Source organism: Pipra filicauda, unplaced genomic scaffold (assembly GCF_003945595.2).
Source record: "Pipra filicauda isolate LSUMZ 115617 unplaced genomic scaffold, ASM394559v2 scaffold11_size5308982_pilon, whole genome shotgun sequence".
Classification (NCBI taxonomy): domain Eukaryota; kingdom Metazoa; phylum Chordata; class Aves; order Passeriformes; family Pipridae; genus Pipra; species Pipra filicauda.
Window position 1 is genome coordinate 2,653,808 of NW_024103652.1, and position 22,013 is coordinate 2,675,820.

The following is a 22,013-nucleotide window of genomic DNA, read 5'->3' on the forward strand; positions in this document are numbered from 1 at the left end:
TACTTGCAGGTTGGTTAAGGGTCAGCTGCACATGGGAAACTAAGAACCAACCAAGAGCCATTATGAAAACACAGTAAATGCAAATCCAAATAAGAATTTCTGAACTCCGCAATGTACAGAACTGCTCTGAAAGCCATAGTTTTCCAGCAAATGGGTGTTTTCCTGGGAATTTAACATTAGCCAGTATCTCACAGGGGTAAAAAAGGACTGTAACAAACGTACTCTATAAAACCTTTGGGGTAGGTAGATCCACAAAGAGACTCTAGCCTTCAACATTAGACATGACAGATTCACAAAATGCCTAAAGGCCTCCCTACCTGCTGAGGAGGAAAAATTCTTTGGCACCTGTATTTCTGCCCATTATTATACCTTAACACAGCTACAGTACTCAGAGACCTACATTACAGCTAAGCCCAATGAAGTATGAGGACACAGATTCATCTTACAGGGAGAGTGCCCTGCTTTTTCAAATAAATTAATAATCGTATCACTCTGCTGAATGGTGGATAGCTACTCTGCCCAGTTTGGAAAAAATAATTCTTCCTGATGTCATTTGTTTGTTTTAGCCTTTGGTTTACTGGACGTACTGGGACGGTATAGCCTTGTGTCTTGCATAGAAATAGTGCCACCTATACCTGTAATTAGTCACTCAGCAGATGTTTGGACCTACCTGTGCCTCTTGCTTTTCAAATGTGCTGAACACAACACTGCAGGAAAAAAATTACCTCATCTATCTATGACTGAATTAATATTTAATTGTTTTATGCAAATTGACACAGGAGAAGCAGGTTTCTTTTCAGAATGGCATGTAGGTAAGGTTTTTTCTGAGAGACTGATTACCTGGTTCATGTCTCATGCTCAGGCTGACAAAGTGTCCCATGACCAAAATCAGTGTCCTAACTTTTGAGCTTTTGGAGAACATCCCATGGTTTCTCACAAAAGGGCTGAGCAGCTTTAGTTCCTACTTCAAAGAGAGTTTCCAGCTGAGAATCAAAGTCAGAGATACGTGCCTTTCCCTGCACAATTAATCTCGTCCGAGTCTTGATGAATCTAAGTCAGTAACTAAGTTGTGCACAACTGCACTTTGTTGGACTAAAGCCTCATTTTATCTGCTTTTATTTCAGTTACTTTATGTTTTTTTTGTTATTTGCTGTTGCTGTATGGCAGGATATCAATGCCGTATTTGAAAAACAACACTTGCTCAAAGAAAACTAGGGAGAGAAAAAGATAAGAGTTGAAAGGGTTTTTTTGGAAAAAGTGCTTGTGTTTCTGGATACAGTGATCATTGTTCAGCTGTTCAGATTGTTTAAACTAAACAATTCTGCATTAGTCAACAGTTCTATTACTAGACGAGGTATAAGCATAGCCTTCTCTAAAATGGAGGTTTCCCAATAAATAGAAAAATTAAGTGAAATTTATTTGTTTTCAGGGCCCACTTCAGTCTTATTTGAAGAGTTTAAGGTGATTTGGTGCTGTTGGCCACTTGACACATCACATTTCAGTGAGCAAAGCTGTCAAGGGGTTCTTCCTCTCCCACATGTTTTTAGAAGGAATAATTCTTGTTACTATATGTTCTGAGTAATAATAACAAATATTACTAGAAAGTTACAAAAGTCTTTAAAAAAGCAAATTAAGTTTAGCTCAATTATTTATTTACCAGAGAAAGGTATCAGGACACAATATTTGAAATTTTTGTAGTATTAGATTAGACTGATTGATTTTCAGCTGAAGACATTTACATTCATTAGTCCTACTTACTGGTCACTAGTACTGCCTTTCTTAGTAAGTAATGAATAAATAGAAACTTTAACAAAAACTCATCAAGTCTTGTGTTTTAAGGATGACAACACAAAAGTTTGTTAGAAACATTTCAAAAATCCTTTAATAAATCCTCTATATCTTTTAAACTCTAGCTAGTTAAGAGACATTCTCGTATATCCAACATAATTGCATGTTTTTTACTAACACACTCCTATGTGATTCTGCAGAATGGTTAAAACTTATTACATATAGAGTGACTAAGCACAATTAATGTCTATTAAAGAAAAGTCAAATTTCTGTGTTATATTTTGACAGCAAATAGGAAAAAAGTGAGAAGACTAAGAAATCATGCAAAATGCAATAGGTTTAATTTTAATTGATTGTTTTAATGGCACACACAAACATAACAAAATTAACTGATAACATAACAAAATTAACATAACAAAATTACTGATCATTGTTCCAAAAATGTACTTTGTTCCTATTAACTTACTTGCGTGATTTCAGTGGAAGCATTTAAAGTACAGCTGTAAATATTTTTAATCTTTGACTTTTTCTTTTACAGGAGCCTCTGAATGTTATTGATCCCAGTTTGATGGATCTAAATGGTCCAAGTGAAGATGCACTAGAATGGGATGAAACTGACATAAGCAATAAGCTGATCAGTATTCATGAAGACTTAAGCGATCCTGATCAGGAGCTCAAGAAGGATGACCTAAACCAGAAACCTGCTTCAGGAGAATGTGGTGATAATGATGTGAATGAAGACGAAAGTATCAGTAGTCGTGGAAGTCCTCTTTATTGTTCCAACATTACTTCCCCTCCAAATCCTCATGTCTATCAGGTCTATAGTCTTCATAATATTGAATTATCAGAAAAAAACCACATACCTTTTTTGAAAAAAACATCCAGACTCTCCAGTGTAACACAGTCTAACATTTTAAACAAAAGTCTTAGTAAAGACTCATCGTTTTCATCTACCAAATCCCTACCAGATCTAATAGGGGGGACCACACTGACAAAACCTTATAACTATATATATCAGAGTGGAAACATAAGCAGGCATTCTGAGAGTGAGAGTGGGATAGTGAGTGAATGTGATACAGAAACTACAAATAATTCAGAAATTTTTTTGCTAAATGATATTGAAACCACTCAGAGTAATCCTGAAATTGGGCATGTGGAAAGTCAAGTGGATGATGTAATACATCAAAAAATAAAGCAAGATGAAGAAGACCATGCTAGTCTCTCAGACGATTTCCAGTTGGCACCTTCTGCATGTTGTGGAAGTGAAAATGGTGAGGATTTGGACAGCATTACCATGTCTAACCCTGTTTCTCTAGAAGAATTGCAAGGAAAACATGACGTGTTTACATTTTATGATTACTCATATCTTCAAGGCTCCAAATTCAAATTACCGGTTATAATGAAACAATCACAAATTGAAAAAACACATACAGAGGGTAGTTTGTTTAATGACATTTGTTTTGATAAAATGCCTGGTAACTCTGAACATAAGTCTGTAGAGTCACAACCAGATGAGTTTATTCATGACCATACTCTGGCAAGTATTTGTGGAGAATCAGATCCCAATTGCTGTAAATCTGCAGAAACTGTAAGAAAATTAACTGTTACAGAGAATACAAGACTGGTTTCAGCTTTATCTCGTAGTTCTTCATTAGAATCTCTGTCTGTAGTAGGGGATTTATTCAGCTCAGGTATTTTTAAAAGTGGAGATGGTCTTCAGCGAAGTACCTCTTTGGAGAGCTGGCTGACTTCCTACAAAAGCAACGAAGATCTTTTTAGTCATCATGGCTCAGGAGACATAAGTGCAAGCAGTGATTCTGTTGGAGAGCTCAGTAAAAGGACATTAGATCTTTTGAATCGCTTAGAGAATATCCAGAGTCCTTCAGATCAAAAGATAAAGCGCAGCATCTCTGATATAACACTCCAAAGTAGCTCTCAAAAAATGTCTTTTACTGGACAGCTGTCTCTAGATGTTGCATCTTCGATCAATGAAGATTCAGCAGCTTCTCTCACTGAACTCAGCAGCAGTGAGGATCTTTCTCTCTGCTCTGAAGACATTGTACTGCACAGAAATAAAATACCAGATTCGAATGCATCATTTAGAAAACATCTTAATAGGTCTGTAGCTGATGAGAGCGATGTCAATGTCAGCATGATTGTTAACGTCTCCTGCACTTCTGCTTGTACTGATGATGAAGATGACAGTGATTTGCTTTCAAGTTCCACTCTTACCTTAACTGAGGAAGAGCTAGGTATCAAAGATGAAGATGACGACTCCAGTATAGCAACTGATGAGGATATTTATGAAGAATGCAATTTAATTTCAGGACTTGATTATATAAAAAATGAACTGCAAACCTGGATTAGACCAAAATTTTCTTTGACAAGGGAGAGAAGAAAAAGTAACCTCTGTGATGAAATTCAGCACAGTAAAGAAGTTAGTAACGAGACATCTAAAGCCACAGATACATTAAGCATTGAAACACTATTGAATGGTTCAGTACAGAAAATGTCAGAAAATAATGGCAATAGTAAGAATATACCATGTGATCATGAAAAAGGGACAAAGAGTCACCCAATGAAAGACATCTCCCAGGTTGTGAAGGATCAGCTTGTGGATGATATGGAGAATGGCAATGTTGAAAATACTCTTGGCAGTCAAAAGGAAGGTGTTGTTAAAATAGCAGCAACACCCAAAACTCATGCATCACTTGATGTTAGAGAAGCTGAAAATGAAGGTTGTATCTGTGAAGCATTTACAGACAGTTCAGATGATTCACGTATGGACAGTAAAGAGACTATTCAGTCCTCAGCTGGATTCAGAAACCCTCCAAAAGAATGTCAAAGTCATCTTCAATCTGATCATAACTCTGTTGCTTCCTCTCCTGCTAAAAAGCCTTGTCTTGAATCTTCCTCAGAAATTAGTTCTGTAGACATGCAAGGTACAGCTTTACAGGCATCCTTACCTAATGGTCAACAACACAGAATAAGCATTACTGAAAAATTTGCTGATTGCTGTGCTACCTTGAAATCCAGTAAAGCAGAATGCATTTCCTCAACCAATGGTCTTGATTTGTGCTGTAACTGTGAATCTGCTGATTTTGATAAAAAAACCATGGAGGATGGTTCAGTACACAATTTTGTGAAGGAGATAATAGACATGGCATCAACAGCTTTGAAAAGTAAGTCACAGCCTGAATGTGAGTCATCTGCTCCAGCTTCATTAGCACAGATCAAGGAAAAAGTGTTAGAACACTCTCATAGACCCATCCAGCTAAGAAAAGGGGACTTCTATTCTTACCTTTCACTTTCTTCTCATGATAGTGACTGTGGAGAGGTATTCAAATACATAGAGGAAAAGAGCAGCACTCCTGTGCCACTGGACTTCACAGATGAGAGAGAAAATATTGAATGCTTTTTTGAAGCCTGTCCTGAGGAAGAATGGGTTGAGCAGCAGCAATCCATTTCTAATGGTTCTCCTGAAGCACAAGTTGAGCAGCAGCAACCTATTTCTAACCCTATTTCTGAAACATCTGCAGAACCACTAGGTGAAGTGACTCCAGAGTCATTAGAAGTTAAAAGTTCACCTGAAGGTAGGGATTTATCTTTTTTGTGTGGGAATGACAATAATATCAATGTCCCAAGTCCTAACAAACATAATGCATCAAACAATTTGAAAAATGCTGATGATGATTTGCTGATTTCAGATGGACAGACTGAAAGTTTTGAAAAGAATTCTCCAGAGCTTAGCACTAAAAAGAGTAGTACAGGGAAATCACCTGGAACTGAAGAGCACAAAGGATGTGTTGCTGCTTCTGAAGAGGCTTCAGCTATAGAGTTTCAGATAAAGCCTGGCCATTCGCAGAAAAAGGTCGTTTTGCATCAGAACAGAAAAACTCTTACTTGTGAAGAAAATCTCCTGAAACTTCATAAGGAAAGACATATAAATATGCACAGATAGAATGTAACCATCTCAAGGCACGTACATTATTCTAGAAACAGGTATGTACTCTACGAGTTGCACTTTTTTTTTTTTTTTAGCTTTTTTTAGGTTTTGGGAATTTTTTTACATTTTTGTACAATGAAAGGAGATGAATTGCCAGCCAGGGCTTCTATTTCATTACAGTGCTGTATCATTTGTTTTGATTACACTATAATCCTAATTTACATACCACTAGTCAACAAATGCAGCAAATACTAATGGCTTTTTGCCCTTTGGCTTTGCATTGACGGGAGCTGCTCCCATCTGGAACAAATCTGCTATCTTGCAGAACTTGGGAATTCTTCAAAAGTAATATATCAGGCTCTTCTTCCCTCCTCAACTGAGCTGTGGAACCAGAAACAAGCTCCACTCATTGATGCTCTTCTACACAGTAAGCCAGCCTTGGGAGGGGTTCAAAAGCACTTGATGAAGCTGAACCTGCAGTCCTACAAGAATTTTGGGTGCCTAGTGAGTTGGAGTTCTACAATATTTGCAGACAAAACAAGAAGAATGGCTAAGCATACTGGAGAATAGAGAGATAATAAGTTATCTCTGGATGTCAGTTTACTATGATTTAAATTCAGTAGGCCATTATTAAGAACCCAATTATTACAACACAATGTTAGACCAAAAGCTGAGGTTATGATAACAAGAAATCTTTGCAGCATCGTTAAAGAGTATAGTGTGGGGGTAATGTAGAATAAAGACCTGAATACCAAAGCAGATGGAAACTCATAGCCACACAGCTTACTGCAAGCTTTGGTTCTATTTTGTGGTAAGCATTTTGAAACATAAATAAGATGGTGGAACCTAAGATGAAAAGGTGGACCTAGTCTCTTCCAAAATTTGAAAGTGGTTCAGATCTGGAGTTTCTGACCTCACATAAATGCTCAACTATTACTGCACATTTAACAACAGAAGAAGATCTACAAAGCAACTTTTGAATCAGTTCCTAGCATGTAGCACTGCTGCTGTGAATCTCACTAGTGGTTCCGTGGCAAAAGCCAGCATAGCTACATGGAATGCCATTAGTCTTTGGAAACACTCTTCTAGTAGACCACAGCCAGCATGGCAACTCCAAATGCCAATCCAATTCCAAATGCCGCTGCTTGCCAGAAGCTGTAGAAAGGCTAAGCATGGGACCAGGTTTCCCTGGGAAATTCTGGAATCTCCATCCATGGAGATTTTCAAAATTCGAGTGGACATGGCCCTGAATAATCTTGTCTACCTTTGAAAATAGCCCTTCCTTGAGCAGGAGGTTGGGCCAGCTGACGTTCAAGTTTCCTTCCAACCTAAGTTATGCTATGATTCCTCAATGTTGCTAGGAGAAAAGGCTGTTATTCATCACTGCCCACTGAAACCACTAGTGCTCTCCTATTGCAACTACATAGCTGTAGCAGAGTATCTCGTCCTGTTTATACAGATTGTTTTTCTGCTCTTAGGGATCTAACTCCCACATCTCCTGATTTTGCTATGGTATATTACTATGCTTTGGGCTTTTCATTTACATATATTGGTGGTTTACCCAGTATTTGCACATTCACATATGTAAAAATATATCTAGCAAAGCCTTTAGGTTATGACAGCAATAGTCTACATCTTGCCGCTATCTCAACACATATCTATTTGACTAATGCATTGTCTTGGAACCATCATAGCAAAGAGGATATTTCTGGAATGGCCTTGAAATAGGCTACCATGACCTGCTGATTGTCAATTAGGTTAATACTTGGACACATCCAAGCAACCGGAGAAGCAGTGGAAATCAACTAGGAATTACAAAACTCATAAATGATACAATGTATTCTAGAATCACATTACATGGATTATATGTATATAGGAGCTTCTATTTGGAAATTGAGATGCTGACAAAAGTCTGAGGTTGATAAGTGATAATTATGTAAACATAAGCTTTCCTAAATTACTGGTTTATTAGTTTTCTTATTTTTTTTCACTTATTTTTATAATATTGATTTGAGGAAGAATACTTGCTAGAGTGAGTGTGATTTTATTCTTGTTCTCATTCTTTCACTGATGAAGATAATAACATCTTTTCAATTCATTAGTACTTTTCCTCTGAGGATCTCAAAATACTGTATAAACCTTTCCTCACTTTTCAGAACTTCATAGTTACTTGCATGGTAGCCAGCTGTTTTTTTCATAAGACTGGGATATGACAATATGCAGTTGGTGTGAGGACACAGAGGATAGAGTTATTAATAAATGCCCCACAATGCAATAAAATGTAATGCAGAATTTGTATGCAACAATTTAATATGGTTAGGTTATAGTTTCCAATTTTTGCCCAGCAGTTGACAAATTAATTTGAAGCTAACAAACCCTTCATGCTACATCCCACTTTTTATATTTAGGAAGATACACTGGTTTCTTAACTGGTACATATAGCATTGCTTCCATGGAAATTCTGTACTGTATTATTCCCAATAGTGACGTTTGGAACACATATAGTGTATCTCAGGCACACAAAAAATGAAAATATGAGCTGCTAGGTTTGGTTTCACTAAAGTCTGAGCTCCCTTCCCCCATTCACAAGCTTGATGTTTTAACTTCATCTCTCATGCTATGGGGAATGAATTACAGAAGCAATCTATCCTAATTTGTTAACTTATTCAAATAACAGTTATTATACTTAACTATGCTAAAGATTATCTTTTTGGTGGCAGATTGTTTATTTTTTGATGAGGCTAATTACTGATTTTCCAAAGGTAATTTACATTTATTACTAATACATCTTTTAAAATGTGACAGATAAATGTTGTTCCCATAAGTGTATTATGAAAAAAGTTACTATTTAAAAACACATTATTTAATTTGAAAGATAAATGGCAAACACCATTATTTTCCCTGTAGCACCTGTGCTGTAAGCTCATTTAAATGTGTAATTCCATGTGTAGCTGCAATACTTAGAGAAAAATAATCTATAGTATATGTGTACCTTAAAAGCATACCGAGAATTCAAAGTTGAAAAAGGCATGATTTCAAATGTAGGTTGATTTTGTACTGTTTCAGTATTTACTTTGGCTGTACAGAAGAATAAAACTAGTAGTGAATAAATATTTTTGCCAAATATTGCAATGCTGTTATTTAGTAGTGTGCTACCAAAAAAAAAAAAAAAAAATTAAAAAAAGACCATTGTGGGAAAATTATAACAATTATATAGGCTGGCTCAAAAATATCTCTGTCAGCACTGACTAGTCTCTTAGATGAGCCAACACAGAGATCTTCAACAGAGGTGCTCATAAAGCTATGCTGATTTTATTTCTCAATGAGGGGTCACCTGGAAAGAACTATCTTTCTGTACGTGAAATCAGGTGATCTTCTGCTGTCACTGTGACCTATGACTCACCAATGGGATGGGAATTTTTAGTTACATATTCAATATGCATAGATATCAATACATTAAGGAGGTTTATGTGTTCTGTCCAAAGTCTTTTCTAGAGGACACCTTAGAATTCTATATGTAATCTGTTAGTTCCTACAAGTAAGTCCAAAAGCTATTTCCTTCCTTCTGTAATTTAAGTTTTAACTTAATTTAGGGAAAATATCATTTACTTGGACTAAGAAACCTAAATTGATTTTATCTGACAGTGCTGCAATGTTAGCTAGAATATCCTGCCACTTACCATTACCAGGACTGGTGCCCAGAAAACCTGACTGTTATTTCCTGCTCAGCAATAGATTTTTTTTTTATGACTTATTCCTTCCTTGTCTGAGTTTCTTTAGCAAAAAAAGAATAAGAATAATGATCCATGGGACCTATGAAGCATGATTTACTTACTTAAAAATATTTTGAGATCCACAGATAAAAGATGGTACATAAATGCAAAAGACTGTTAATTATTTACTGCAGGAGAAAAATAATATGCAAGTTTACACAATAGTTAATATGTAATAATTTACTTTTAGAGACTGGAACTACCAGAATAATCTAAATCTTTGCTTATCCTTTATTTCCTGGAAGTTTTTATAGGGAAGTAAATACTATGAAGTTTCTTTATAGAGTTTAAAACAGTCTGACTTTTTTAGCTCCTTACAGTAGATGACTTTAAAAAAAATCTAAAAAACCAGATAGTCTTGTATTGTCTGTGAATTACATAATTTTTGAAAAACTTGTCATAATCCATCAGTGAGACTTTTCTTAGTCTAGATATGTGCAACTCATGACAGAGTTGTAGATACCTTTTGATACAATCTTCCTCTTTATTCAGGTCAGTTCTTCTTTAATATCTAAACAAACTGTTGAGTTTTTACTATTTTCAAGTAAGTGTATTTCTCATCTAAATGGGGAGGTGAGTTGCAACAAAGAAGATCAAAGAAGAAGGTCACTGGATAGATCCAGATATTCCTGCTTAACTTGGAAGGCACATAATGCATGTCTGGAGTGCCTCCTAGGAAATGTCTGTGAGATGTGCTTTGCACTAATCTTTGAGCTGTATTCTGACAGTTATTTCTTCATAATCCTCATCATAAGCCTGTGCTCTTTGCTGAATAGTTTAACTCTATATTCTGAGCTGGATAATTCCATAGTATGCAAATTTGGCTCATCACTGGTACTAGAATTGCAATTTAAAAATGCAATTTAAAAATGCAGTTCTATTCACGAGTACTTATGTGACAATCCTTTCCTCTTCATTGAAATTTTATTATATATGTTTGCACAAATATTAAAATAACTGATGGGTAGATCTTTTTGTTGCTTAACTTTTGAAAATTTCTGTGTTTTCATTGATTGGTGCACTTCTGAGTGTGCTGAAGGTAAGTTCACAGGTAAGGATGAGAACAGGATCCAGGGAGAAAGTCAAATGTGATGAATACTCTAGTTTCTTTAGAAACAAAGTGTTTATGAAAATCAATGAGTTTTCTACATCAGTTCATTTTTTACACCAACTTGTACCTCAGGCTGTTAAAAGTCATTGCTTGCCTACTGTATGCTTCTGCATTAAAGGCTCTGGCATATGACCATTTAATGACTATCTATGATTGTTCTGGAAGACCTATGTTTTGCAAATAAAACTTCATTTTCTGTAACCTACTATTACTTTTTTGTTTCCTTTTAGAAACTGGGCTGCAATTCAGGTGCAGGTTCATCCTGTAAACCCTGGGATGACCTTCAATTCCATTGTATCACTACCTTTCATTACACTGACTCCCAAGATAAATTTTCTTTCCAAATGTGATTTGTCCATGTTGGCTTTGTGATCAGGCTGCATATGCTAGTCCAATGTCAGTGATCATTTTGCATTGTAGCAAGGCCATTTGCTTTCATATGGATTCCTCTCCCAAGCTACCTCTAATAACCTCCCCTTCCTAAATTGGATGCTCCTCTACTACTTATCACTGATTCTGTTCTTTGAAGTTCTGCAGAATTCATGATCAGTCTGGTTCCTCTTTTCAGAATTGTACCTGTCAGTGCTCTTCTATTTTATGTATCAAATTTAATATTTATCTGTATAATGCATAAGTTTATTGAAACTATTTTACTTCTTAAGTGACAGTTTTGTTGGATTGCAGCAAAAAGAAGTCATTAGTCCTCCTGATTGAATAGGAATTAAGCAATTAAAATAAATGGCATTTTATTTATTTAATTTAAAAATTTAATCTATGCAACACTTCAAGAAACAACTACATGGTGTTGTATATTAGAAACTGTTGACATTCTACTGAATCAAGTACAATATTTTGGGTTTTTATGCTTCTTGAGGTGGTATTGAGAAAAAAAGTTTTTAAAAAATGTGTGCCTTGCTGTATTTCTTATACCATTTATTAAAAAGCTGCTTTCACGATAAAATTAGGTTGGCTTGAAAGGAGGAAATAGCAAGGTTAAGATGTGTGAATAATTTCTGTATATATGTATAACCAACTGCAAACATTGGTGTATAATGACAGTATAAAATGCTTTCATGTTTGTGATGTCCAGTGATGTGGAAATTATAAGCCTTAAAACCATTAGATTGCATGGTAATTAGAATTGGCATAATAAACATAGTTTATTGGGGAAAAAAAAGCAGAACTGGTCATCTGTTTTACCTGCGTTCCAAGAACAAAATGCTTTATCAAAATTAAGAAGAACATGATTTTCTTTTCAAATATTTCCTAGAAATATGCAACTCTATAACTGGTGAAGATTTGTATTACTTGGCTCAGAGGTAAAGAGCTTTGTCATTAAAGATTCTGCAGGTCTTTGGGGCCTAACAAGGAGACACAAACATTTAGTAATATATATAGTATTTTATAGTGAATCTTTTCTTTGTTTATCAGTAACAGTTTATTGTCCAATTCATAAAATTTCATTCATTTATATATTTATATTGAATAAGCTCTCTCCACTGTAACAATTGGCTGTTTCCATGACTTAGACTGTACCTTTTAAGTGTTTTTATCTTGTGCTAAAACTACATTGTGTGGCCAAAAAAAGCCAGCCAGCATTCATCTCCTAAAAACACTATTAGGAAGGAATGTCAGGAAATATAAAAGACAAACAATGCCCTCTGATGCTGTCTTTAATCATTCCTTTTCCAAGTATATAAATGTTTATATACTTTACAAAAAGTTTCAACATTCCTTTAAAAAATGTGCATCAGTTTGACAAACTTAGCTGTAAGCTTAGATGAACTACACTGACCGGATTATAAATTCATACAACACTGAAGGAACAGGTATTTAAAAACCCTAATGTTTTCCAAATTATTAAAAGCTTCCTATTACTGCAAGAGGCAAATTATTTATCTCTCAGTTTAAATTTCCACTCTGTAGCCCTAGGCAGCCTATGATGTGTGTACGGCAGCAGTAACAATTCTTATCTTAAAGTGTAAATAAGAAGAAATATTTATTATGGGAGCCTTTTGAATCTGCAGAGATTTCTGCACTTGTATATCTTGTATCATGTACAAGTCTAACAGGTTAACCTATAATTACCTAATGTGTAACTATATACCTAAAGATCACTTTAATATATTTTAAATATTTTTAAGATATATATAAAGTGATTCAGAATTTAAGCCCTAATTTTAGGAAAATATTAGCAGTGACAATTATGTTCATTTATGAGTTATCTTAAACATGATTTTTAAATGATCTTGACAGGGGAATTGGGTTAAGAATTATTCTTCTTTTCTCCCTAGAATTTTCTGGATTATGCTGTATTTTTTTAACTTTGTCTATAGTCATACCTTAAACTGTGATGACAGGCAAACTAATAAGTCAGAGGCTTTTCAGATCTGTCACCTCACCTGCAGAACTGCACAGAACTCCATCAATTACTTCTACTATTCTATCAGGCCATTTGCCACAAATTCACTTTTTTCCTGGGGGAAAACAGTAGCACCTTTCAAATCAAAAAACCCACATATTCATCATACAATATCTGGAATATTATATGGTTGCAACTCAGATTTCTGTGGTTCCTTTCTGAGGGATTGGAACATTTTAATTTAACTAATAATACCACAACTATATTATTTGGTCTCATGAGATAAAGTCATCATTTTTATGACTGTGATGCAAGACCCATCATTATCAGCAATCCCTTTTTGGGACAACTAGAAGATTTACCCATTTTTAAAGTTTTATTCTCAGAATTGACTTTGTTGTCAATAAAAATTGATTTCTAAAGGAAGAGAAAACTCTGATATATGTTCTACAGAGTTGGTTCATGTAAATTATGCATATGGTCAAATTGTGCTAGAACTTCTTGCAAGTGCTAGAGCTAACTTCCTAAAGGAAAGTATTGGTATAGTGTAAAATTAATGTTGATATACCAATAGTACGTCTAAGATCAGCCCATACAGAGAGTCCTGCACAGAACCCATTCCCTGATGGTGAAATTCTCTTGTGATGTAGAAGAATGCTACAAGCTTTCTGCGGAATTTATCCCCTCCTAAAGTTCCACAGACTGCTTTTTATTCCATACACTTCCTGGCTCATGCTTGAACATCTGCAGTGTGAGAAGGCCATTTGACAGCAATGGCCCTGACACATGGATCTCCTTTTCCTGCCTGCTTCACATTCCTTCCTCAGAGAGCCAGACCTCTCCAGCTCTAGGTAAAGGGAGTGCACACTAACACCGGTGCAAAAAGACATGCCTGGGACTACAATTTAAAATGTTTTTTTGTAAGCGCAGCCATGTCCCTGGACTTTCTCAGTTAATGATTTGTCTTTTTCCCAAGGTAGGTGAAAGATTTTTTTTATGGAACAGTGCCTCTGCATCATTGTTACGGTAAGAATGTTAGATGATATCTCTGTGTCTTTACAGTTTGTGCCGTTCATTGTATCCATGTGTACACATCAGCATACAAACACATACAAATATACATGAAGTATATAATATAATCATATATAAAAATATATTCATAATAATATATATCATATATATAATTCATATATATATGAAATTGTTCCTCTTTGGTTTGCAATAAACTCAAATGCAGAGTCGCTGTCAGATAGCATCTTGACCTGCCTTGGTGACAGGATACACAGATGACATAGCTTTCTATGTCACATATTTTAGTTTCATTCCAATTCCCTTGTGTTAAGCAAAACAAGATTTTTTTTGTTTTGTTTTTTTGGGTTTTTTTGTAGGGTTTTTTGTTTTGTTTTTTTTTTTTGGCTTGAAGACATAGGGAACAATGTTGTAAATTTTCCTGTGCTGCAGAGTGCGCAGTAAAGGGGTTATTAATGTTTAGGCCAGACCAAACTAATACTTGGCTCAAGACGATTAACGGGGACTGTCAAGTTCTTAGCCAAGTCAATCTCCTTCACTGACAAGTTTCTACAAACTCATTCCTAATAATAGCATCACTTTGAGATAGATTTTGGCCAAAAGATGACATGTGATCTATTGCCTTCAGTGCTGTGTGTCTGATTTTTCGAACTCGCCCTGTCTTTCATGCCTTTTCTACCAACCTGAAATGCTTACATTTTTCATATGGCTACTGTTTGCTCTGTAAATACATGCTCATCCCTGGTATTAGAAGTGTCCTTAAGGACTATACCATAAGTGAACTTGTCATCACTTAGGTCTGTGCGCTGGAGGAATTCTAAGTGCTTCAGTGCTTAAAAAATGGAATTTCCTTTGCAATAGCAAGTATTATTACTTTATTTTTGGTGAGTTGGGAAATAAGCTAAGTTAAAAGTGAAGCTAAAATTGTATAAATCAGTAATTTTAAAGTACAAATACTACTGTGATACTGTAGTTATTGTCAAACTAATTCTTAAAACTTACAAGAATTACAGAATTATATCATGCTTAAAATAAATAGTATGAAAAGAACAGTTAGACAAGTAAATATTTTTACCTCTGCTTTATGTTGAGCCCATCTCTCATGGGACATTCTGGGAGTGGAAGGGAAAATAATCTTTAAAACACATGGAATATTTTAAAGATTTTTCTCTTTCTTGCAATTAGTGTGAGGATGTTTTAAATGCAGCAATGATCCAGTTGTAGCATTTTCCAAGCCTTATGAGAGTGACAGGGAAAGGAAAACATATTTGACAAGATTTCAAGCAATCATGGAAAACCAGAAACCATTCTTGATGAACTTCATTTACAAAATTAAAAAAAAAATCAGACTCTGGAAGAACTGATAATGAATATCAAACATATACTCCAAATCTTTTCCTTTTTTTCAGGAAGAGATATACGCTACTGGAAATAACGAGCCCTTAGACAAGGTGGTATGGCAATTTCTCATACAGGCTGTGGTGCATATATACCTGAATTTCTGCTCTGTAGCTTTCGAATCAAAAGTCTGAACCCCGAATTCACTTTAGCGGGCATGGGTTCTGTTGTTTCTTCATAAGGAAGAGGACCAAACTTGATCTGAGAAACACCTGCCTCTAACAAGCTTGAAAAAGAAATTGTGGCAAGCAGATTTTAAATGATATACAATGACAGACAAAAAAAATTATAAATGGAAAAGAAAACAAAAAAGCAATTTTTCTGTAAATCCTAGTAGTCCTCTGCCAGTAGTCTAATCAAGAATACTCCAAGCTATGTAGGATTATTATAGTTCTATTAATTGGTCCTGACATGGTGATGTTAGACAAATCTATGCCTCTCTATAGTTTTTACTTTACTTACCTCAAAGTAGGGCTTTTCAAAGTGCTGAAAGGAGTATGGAAGTGTCTTTTCAATGGTTAAAATGGTTGCATGAATCAAAAAAACAACACAACCCCATAGTTCTGTTGGCATGATGAGTATCTGTGCTGGCTCAGCTGATCAGTGATGCTTTTGGCCATATTTTGTAGAGGCAAAGCCTTTTAAAAGTTTTCATGCACGTAGAGCTCAATTTTCCACTATTATTATGACTACTAAAGAAAACTGTCTTTGTAAGGACCTTGCTTTAAATGTGTACATAAACGTCTCTCAAACCTGTTGCTGTTCATTTTACATATTCCTGCATCTTATCCTCTGGTCTTCGAAGCTGAACGATTCACTCATTCTTCTTGCACAACTCAGCAACTAAATGAAGGGTTTGTAACTTATGTTTGTAACAAGCAATTTACAGGTAACACTTAGAAAGGTGGGTAAGTGGCAGCAGAGCAGTAGGGGCTTGGAGTGAAGAGAAGATGGATGGAAGGAGGAATTCTAAGTGCTTCAGTGCTTTAAAAATGGAATTTCCTTTACAATAGCAAGTAGTATTACTTTATTTCTGGTGGGTGGGAGAATAAGCTAAATTAAAAGTTAAGTTAAAATTGTATAAAGCAGTAATTCTTGAATACAGCTATTACTGGAGATATGTGATGCTGAAGTTGTACCAGCTAGGCTGGAGGGAGGATTCAGATCTGCAAATGTCATGCTGACTGATAACTGAAAAAGAAGAGAGAAGTGGAGGAGGAGGTGGAACTTCAAGGATGGTTGATGGGAAGTAGCTTTGGTTAAAATATTTGTAGAATGATAGGAGCATACACTGTATTGAAACATTTATCTCTGTTGCTAGACTCGTTAATGGAAACTAAAGTGATGCTATTCATGAATACTCATTTTTCTGAATCTGCTGTTCAGTTATGCCAAGCATATCAATCAGGTGTACCGATATCAGTTAATTAACATTTGATTGCATTAAACACAGGGTGTTGAAGAGGAGGTTCCTGGGAGGGGGAGGGGTATCTATGTGTGATTACTTTGGAAGGGGAGGGATGTGTTCCTAATAATTATTGTCAGTTGTGAGAAAAGTCAAATTTTAATCTGTGTGTACATATTTCTGTGCCACTCACCACTCTTATGGCCACAGTAAGAGGGGAAGACAAAGGCAGCCACTATATCAGCACCTTAGCCCTCAGCTATGTACTGCACATTGGATTTTCACATGTAGAGCAGCATCCAGAAATATAAAGGTCACCTGTGTAGAAGTAAGATATATGAGAGAGGAGAGGGGAGGGGAGGGGAGGGGAGGAGAGGAGAAGGAAAGGAGAAGGAAAGTTGAGTTGTGCCTGTAGTATATATAACTATTTGATTGTATTTTGTAATTTATTAGACATGGTAATATTAAAAATAATAAATGATTTTGTTAAGACAAATCTGTCTTTCTTCTCCCCAGCACAATAATAACAAGTCATTCATGGAAATGAACTGGTAGTGAATTCAGACACAGTGGAAGGAGATACCGTACTCCTTCACATGATATACAATTAATCTGTGGAATTTCATTTCTACAAGAAATTACTGAGTCAAATAGTTTACTGGGATTGTAAAGAAACCTAAATATAGAATAGGCAGCTGTGCTAAGAGAGGAGGTTAGTCCAAATGAATGACAGTGGAGAGCAAACTTTATTCTCCATGATGAAATATGTTGGCTGATGAAAGAACAGAGAAATTTCCCAAACTCAATGCAATAATGGCTAAAGCAAAATGGAAGATTTCTGCCTTTCTCTGAGGCAATAAAAAACAAGCTACCAACAGACAGAAGACACATAAAAAGCATAGAAAATGTCTGTATATCTTTTCTTTACTCTTTATTCAACTGTTGAGAATGAAGATGTGGTGCAGAACAAGATTCTTTCAATTACTTTACAAACTATTGTGTTGCAGCATTAAAAACCATCTCACATATGATTTTGTGGATAACTATAACTGGCTTGCCATATGCCATATGTAACATACACATGGTTAACTAGAAGGAGTTAACTGTGATAAATTATATTTCAATAAAGAAAACGCTCATATTTCAAGCCAGTTGGGTAACAATACTCAGAAGACTAACCCTTCTTTAATCATATACTTTTATGGAATGCTCATAAGCACATCAGTGCAACTCAATTCTTTCCATGAGAACTGACATCTTAAACTGCTCTACACAATGAATGACCTTGTCAAACAAAGTGCGAAATGGGAAACCTGTTTTCAAACTCATCTGATATCATGACATTTACAACAACATGTTTGAGGTGATAAACCGACAATAATAATTATATTTGTCCTAGACTTCCATTGTACTTTGAAAGTTTTATACAATATTATGCACTCTTTTTATCTATTCAAGAAAATTCTAGACCAGGACTTTTACTTCATGAGTCTTTAAAACAAGACAGGAGAGGAAACACATTTTGCATACAACTGGAATTCTTAATTTTAACATTTTCTTAAAAAACCTCTATGGAAGTTCAATTGCAGGCCAACTTATATATCCTCGTACAAAGACTCAGGTGGTTCTTTTAGAATATGACATACATTAAAATTACTTCCTTGTGGCTTTTTAATGGTGATCAATAACATTTACCTTTTCTGATCCTTACATGACAGTAGACACACTAATGAAATATCTCTCAATGTATGTCTTAAGCTTAGTAAGATTAAAAACATGATATGGTAAAAGTTTATGTTAATGTTGGAAATCTACATTCTAATAATTATTTTTTATCATATACTCATGAACTTTGTGGAAAGATAAAGAAGAAAGATATTTCAGGAACATACTTCCAGTCACTCTTGCTGATACCAGAACAATGTTCTGGTTTGCCCTATCTCACCTTCTACAACTGCCATCTGTGAACATGGGCTGAGATTTCATCAAAACAGATCTGCAGCTAAATCCTGGCATCTGTGAATAGGAGCTGAGATTTCATCCAGCTCTTCTATAAAGAACATTTGACATGACATTTTTAGAGGTATTAGAATTGGAGTTATTTAGTATCTGCAACAAACATATAGAGATCTGGTGCTTTGGAAAAATGGGTGTTCAGGGAAAAGTTTGACTTTCAGCACTGAATATGTGTTGAGCTGGAAAACAAAGGCTTAAGAACGTGAGATAAACTTCCAAGACACTGTGGTGAATGGCAACTGACAGGCTTTAATAAGAAGGAATGAAATGACAGATCAGGTGCTTGGAAAGTAGAATTTGATACTCATGGAGAAGAGTGGATTTGGTGAGGCTTCTGCAAAACCAAGAAAAACATTTCTCAAGGTAGGTGTGGACTATTAACAGAATTATTGCAATGTCTAGAGTTATATACTTGAATCTAACAATATGTAATCTTTACAATACTATTCACTGAAACATCAGTTTGGATAAAAACGTCCTTTGTCTTATACTTCATTACCAATGAAGAGCACACCAAATGTTCAAAAGAGCATCTCTTCTGAGCCATTTTCCCCAGTCCCTTTTCTTTTGTGACTATATTGTTATTTTTGCCTTGCACTAAAGGTAACAATAGAGTAGGTTTTGGAAGAATATCTGTTTGTTATTAAAATGAGAAATCAAACAGCAACCCTCCAACACTTCCTCTGTACTTGTACTTTCAAATAAAACACATAAAATGCTTCTCATCAGCCAAATTTTAAAAAGAAGAAAAACTACTAAACTACTACAGTTCTTCCATTCATGCCCATTCACATTTAAAAAGAGGTCTGAAGTCCTTAAACATAATGTCATTGTGACAATGTTAGTGAACAGAAGTCAAGCTGTTCCTATACAAGGATCCATAAATAGTGGTTCTGAAAAACGAGCTCTTGCAGTTTCATTTACTAGTAATGCCTACACCATAAAGCAGGCTACAGACTCTTATTGCCTGGTTTGCTTATCAGGAAATTCTGTTCTCAGCACAGAGAACATGATTAGAATGAAAGGGGTAAAAGATTCCTGAGTATTTCTTCCTCTGCAGTGTTGGAAAGTGGAAGCTGGATAGTGAGGTCTTTTATGCACTAGGGCAAAGCAGCATATAAATAAATAAGTGGATATAAGGTAAAAGTATGGGAAACTGAATGATACTAGGATATGGTTGCTTTAAAAGGGTGTACTGTTATGATGTAAATCAGTGCCACAGTGACCGCATAAATAGCCAGTCTTTATGCAAGATAATTTTCCATTACATAGATGGAAACCAGAAGCAACTAATATGAACTAATTAAAGTGCTAATAAAGTGGGATGAATCTATCTAAAGAATGAGGGCTAGCACCGTTTTGAAATGTGGCAAATGATTGAAATGACTAACCTTTTTTTAGTCAAAATCCCTAAAAACATTCACATACCAGATGTTTAAAAAAGGCTTTTTAAATATGATAAATTAGCTATGATGCAAATACTAGTTGTTCTGCATATGAGTATGGAGTTCTATAACAAGCAAAACAAGTAAAAGGAAATACAAATGCCTGTGTTCTAAAGAAATTCTACCAGTTAAATAATACTATAGCTGTATTTTTTAAATTGTATTGCAATTTGTGATTATTCCTGCAAACACTAGATTTTGTGGAACTTAGATCCTTTTCACAGTTAAGGTGAAAAGTGCCATAACACATGACAAATTGTCCTTTAGCACTGGCTAATGACAAGAGACACAGCTTATTCATAGCATAGCATGTGTCCTAGAATATAAACATGACAAAACTGAACAATTACAGGAAAAGATCTTAAAATGGGTCATTTGGATAATTCCCATAGATTAGCTGATAGACTGGTGCCTGGATTTAAATTCCTGGCCACTTGTGTGAGACTAAGCTTTTAATATTTTATTTAAGACAAAAATGGAATAGTTATTGCACTATTAACTTGTTTTACAATATATGAGTTAAGAGTATTTACATAGACAATTCTGAAAAGCTTAGTTTTTATTAGTGTAAAAACAGAAGCTTTAATATTTTTATATACTTAGTATTGTGTGAATTTCTAGTGCTTGTATATGACTTAGGGAAGCTGAATAATTTAGTGATTCCAAAAACTGTGCTCTTACTTTTCCTGTCCCAGCCATTACTCTCCTCTTTGTTCTCACCACAGGTAGACAAGCCCATACTTTTGCAGAGAACAAAAAACTTTTACAACCCTCCCTTTTCAAAGATACAGAAAACTGACCATAAACATATTGAAGAAAGTGTAAAGAAAATTGTGTCTCAAAAAGGGACTAGTCTGGGGGCTCCACAGCAATAGCAGAAGACTGTCTTTGCTTACACTGGAGCAACATTGAATTTTCTTAAAATCAGGTCCAATAAGGCCAATATCCAAGTTCTGAGGCTGCCCAGAGGAAAAGGTTCGCCAGACTATAATCTTTGTGGAAAAGTTGTTCCTTGACCTTTTTTGCCACTGTATGTCTACGGCAGCACAGGGAGGTCAAAAGTGCACTAGTTGTTAGCACCAAAGATGAAGCTTAACCAGACACTGAGAGCAATGATTGTCAAACGGCTCCATTTGCAAGACAAGAAGTGTATCCTTAGCAGAGCAAGGGAGATGAAAGAGATTATTTTCTAGGGGTCACATTTGTTCTTCTTTTCTGACCTCTCTCAAGATTGCAAAAGAAGTGGTGAGAGTTTTCTATAGCAAAGAGGTGCAACAAAGAGAACGGACTGTGCTTTCCTCATCTCTTCTCTGCTAGTCTCCCAGCCATGGTTCAGGCTCTGTTCTGCCTTTCTTTCTTTCTCTTTCATAAGAGCCAGTGAAAGCATAATAATGGAATAGAGAAATTAAAAGGACTGTTTCAAATGCCTACAATTTTATATTTTAAAGCCATTAGAACCTGGAACTCTGTATGGGCTATGGTTTGGAGTTCTCGTTTGCATCTTTAACAACTTCCTCAATTTCTGTCTTTAGTACCAGTATGGCAGCAGCACCTAGGAGCCCTAACCATGGGCCTGGAAATGAACAAGCTGTTTCTGTTTTGCATTTCCAGCTACCCTCTGTTTTTTATTTACTATAGCTTGAAAGGAACTGATCTGATTTAATTTCTGGTTCCCATAAACAACTCCATTCCTGGTGTCAGAACATTTCAAGGAACAAGCTGGTTGCAAAGCCACGCTTA

At 35.5% G+C, this 22,013-nt stretch overlaps 1 protein-coding gene across 9 annotated transcripts in view; it reads left to right on the top strand.

Annotated features, from left to right (window-relative positions):
* The window catches only part of AKAP6 (A-kinase anchoring protein 6), a 322,400-nt gene that overhangs the window by 262,810 nt on the left and 37,577 nt on the right, over window positions 1-22,013 (top strand). For 3 of the 9 annotated variants that reach the window (XM_039386507.1, XM_039386501.1, XM_039386520.1), the window contains 2 exons: window positions 2,327-5,790; window positions 10,849-11,798. In XM_039386507.1, coding sequence (XP_039242441.1) covers window positions 2,327-5,749 — 3,423 coding nt within the window. In that variant the 3' untranslated portion in view covers window positions 5,750-5,790; window positions 10,849-11,798. Of the gene's footprint in view, window positions 1-2,326; window positions 5,791-10,848; window positions 11,799-13,956; window positions 14,007-15,418; window positions 17,309-22,013 lie in introns of those variants that run through there. The other 6 variants (XM_039386513.1, XM_039386519.1, XR_005565501.1 and 3 more) reach the window with 5 other exon arrangements.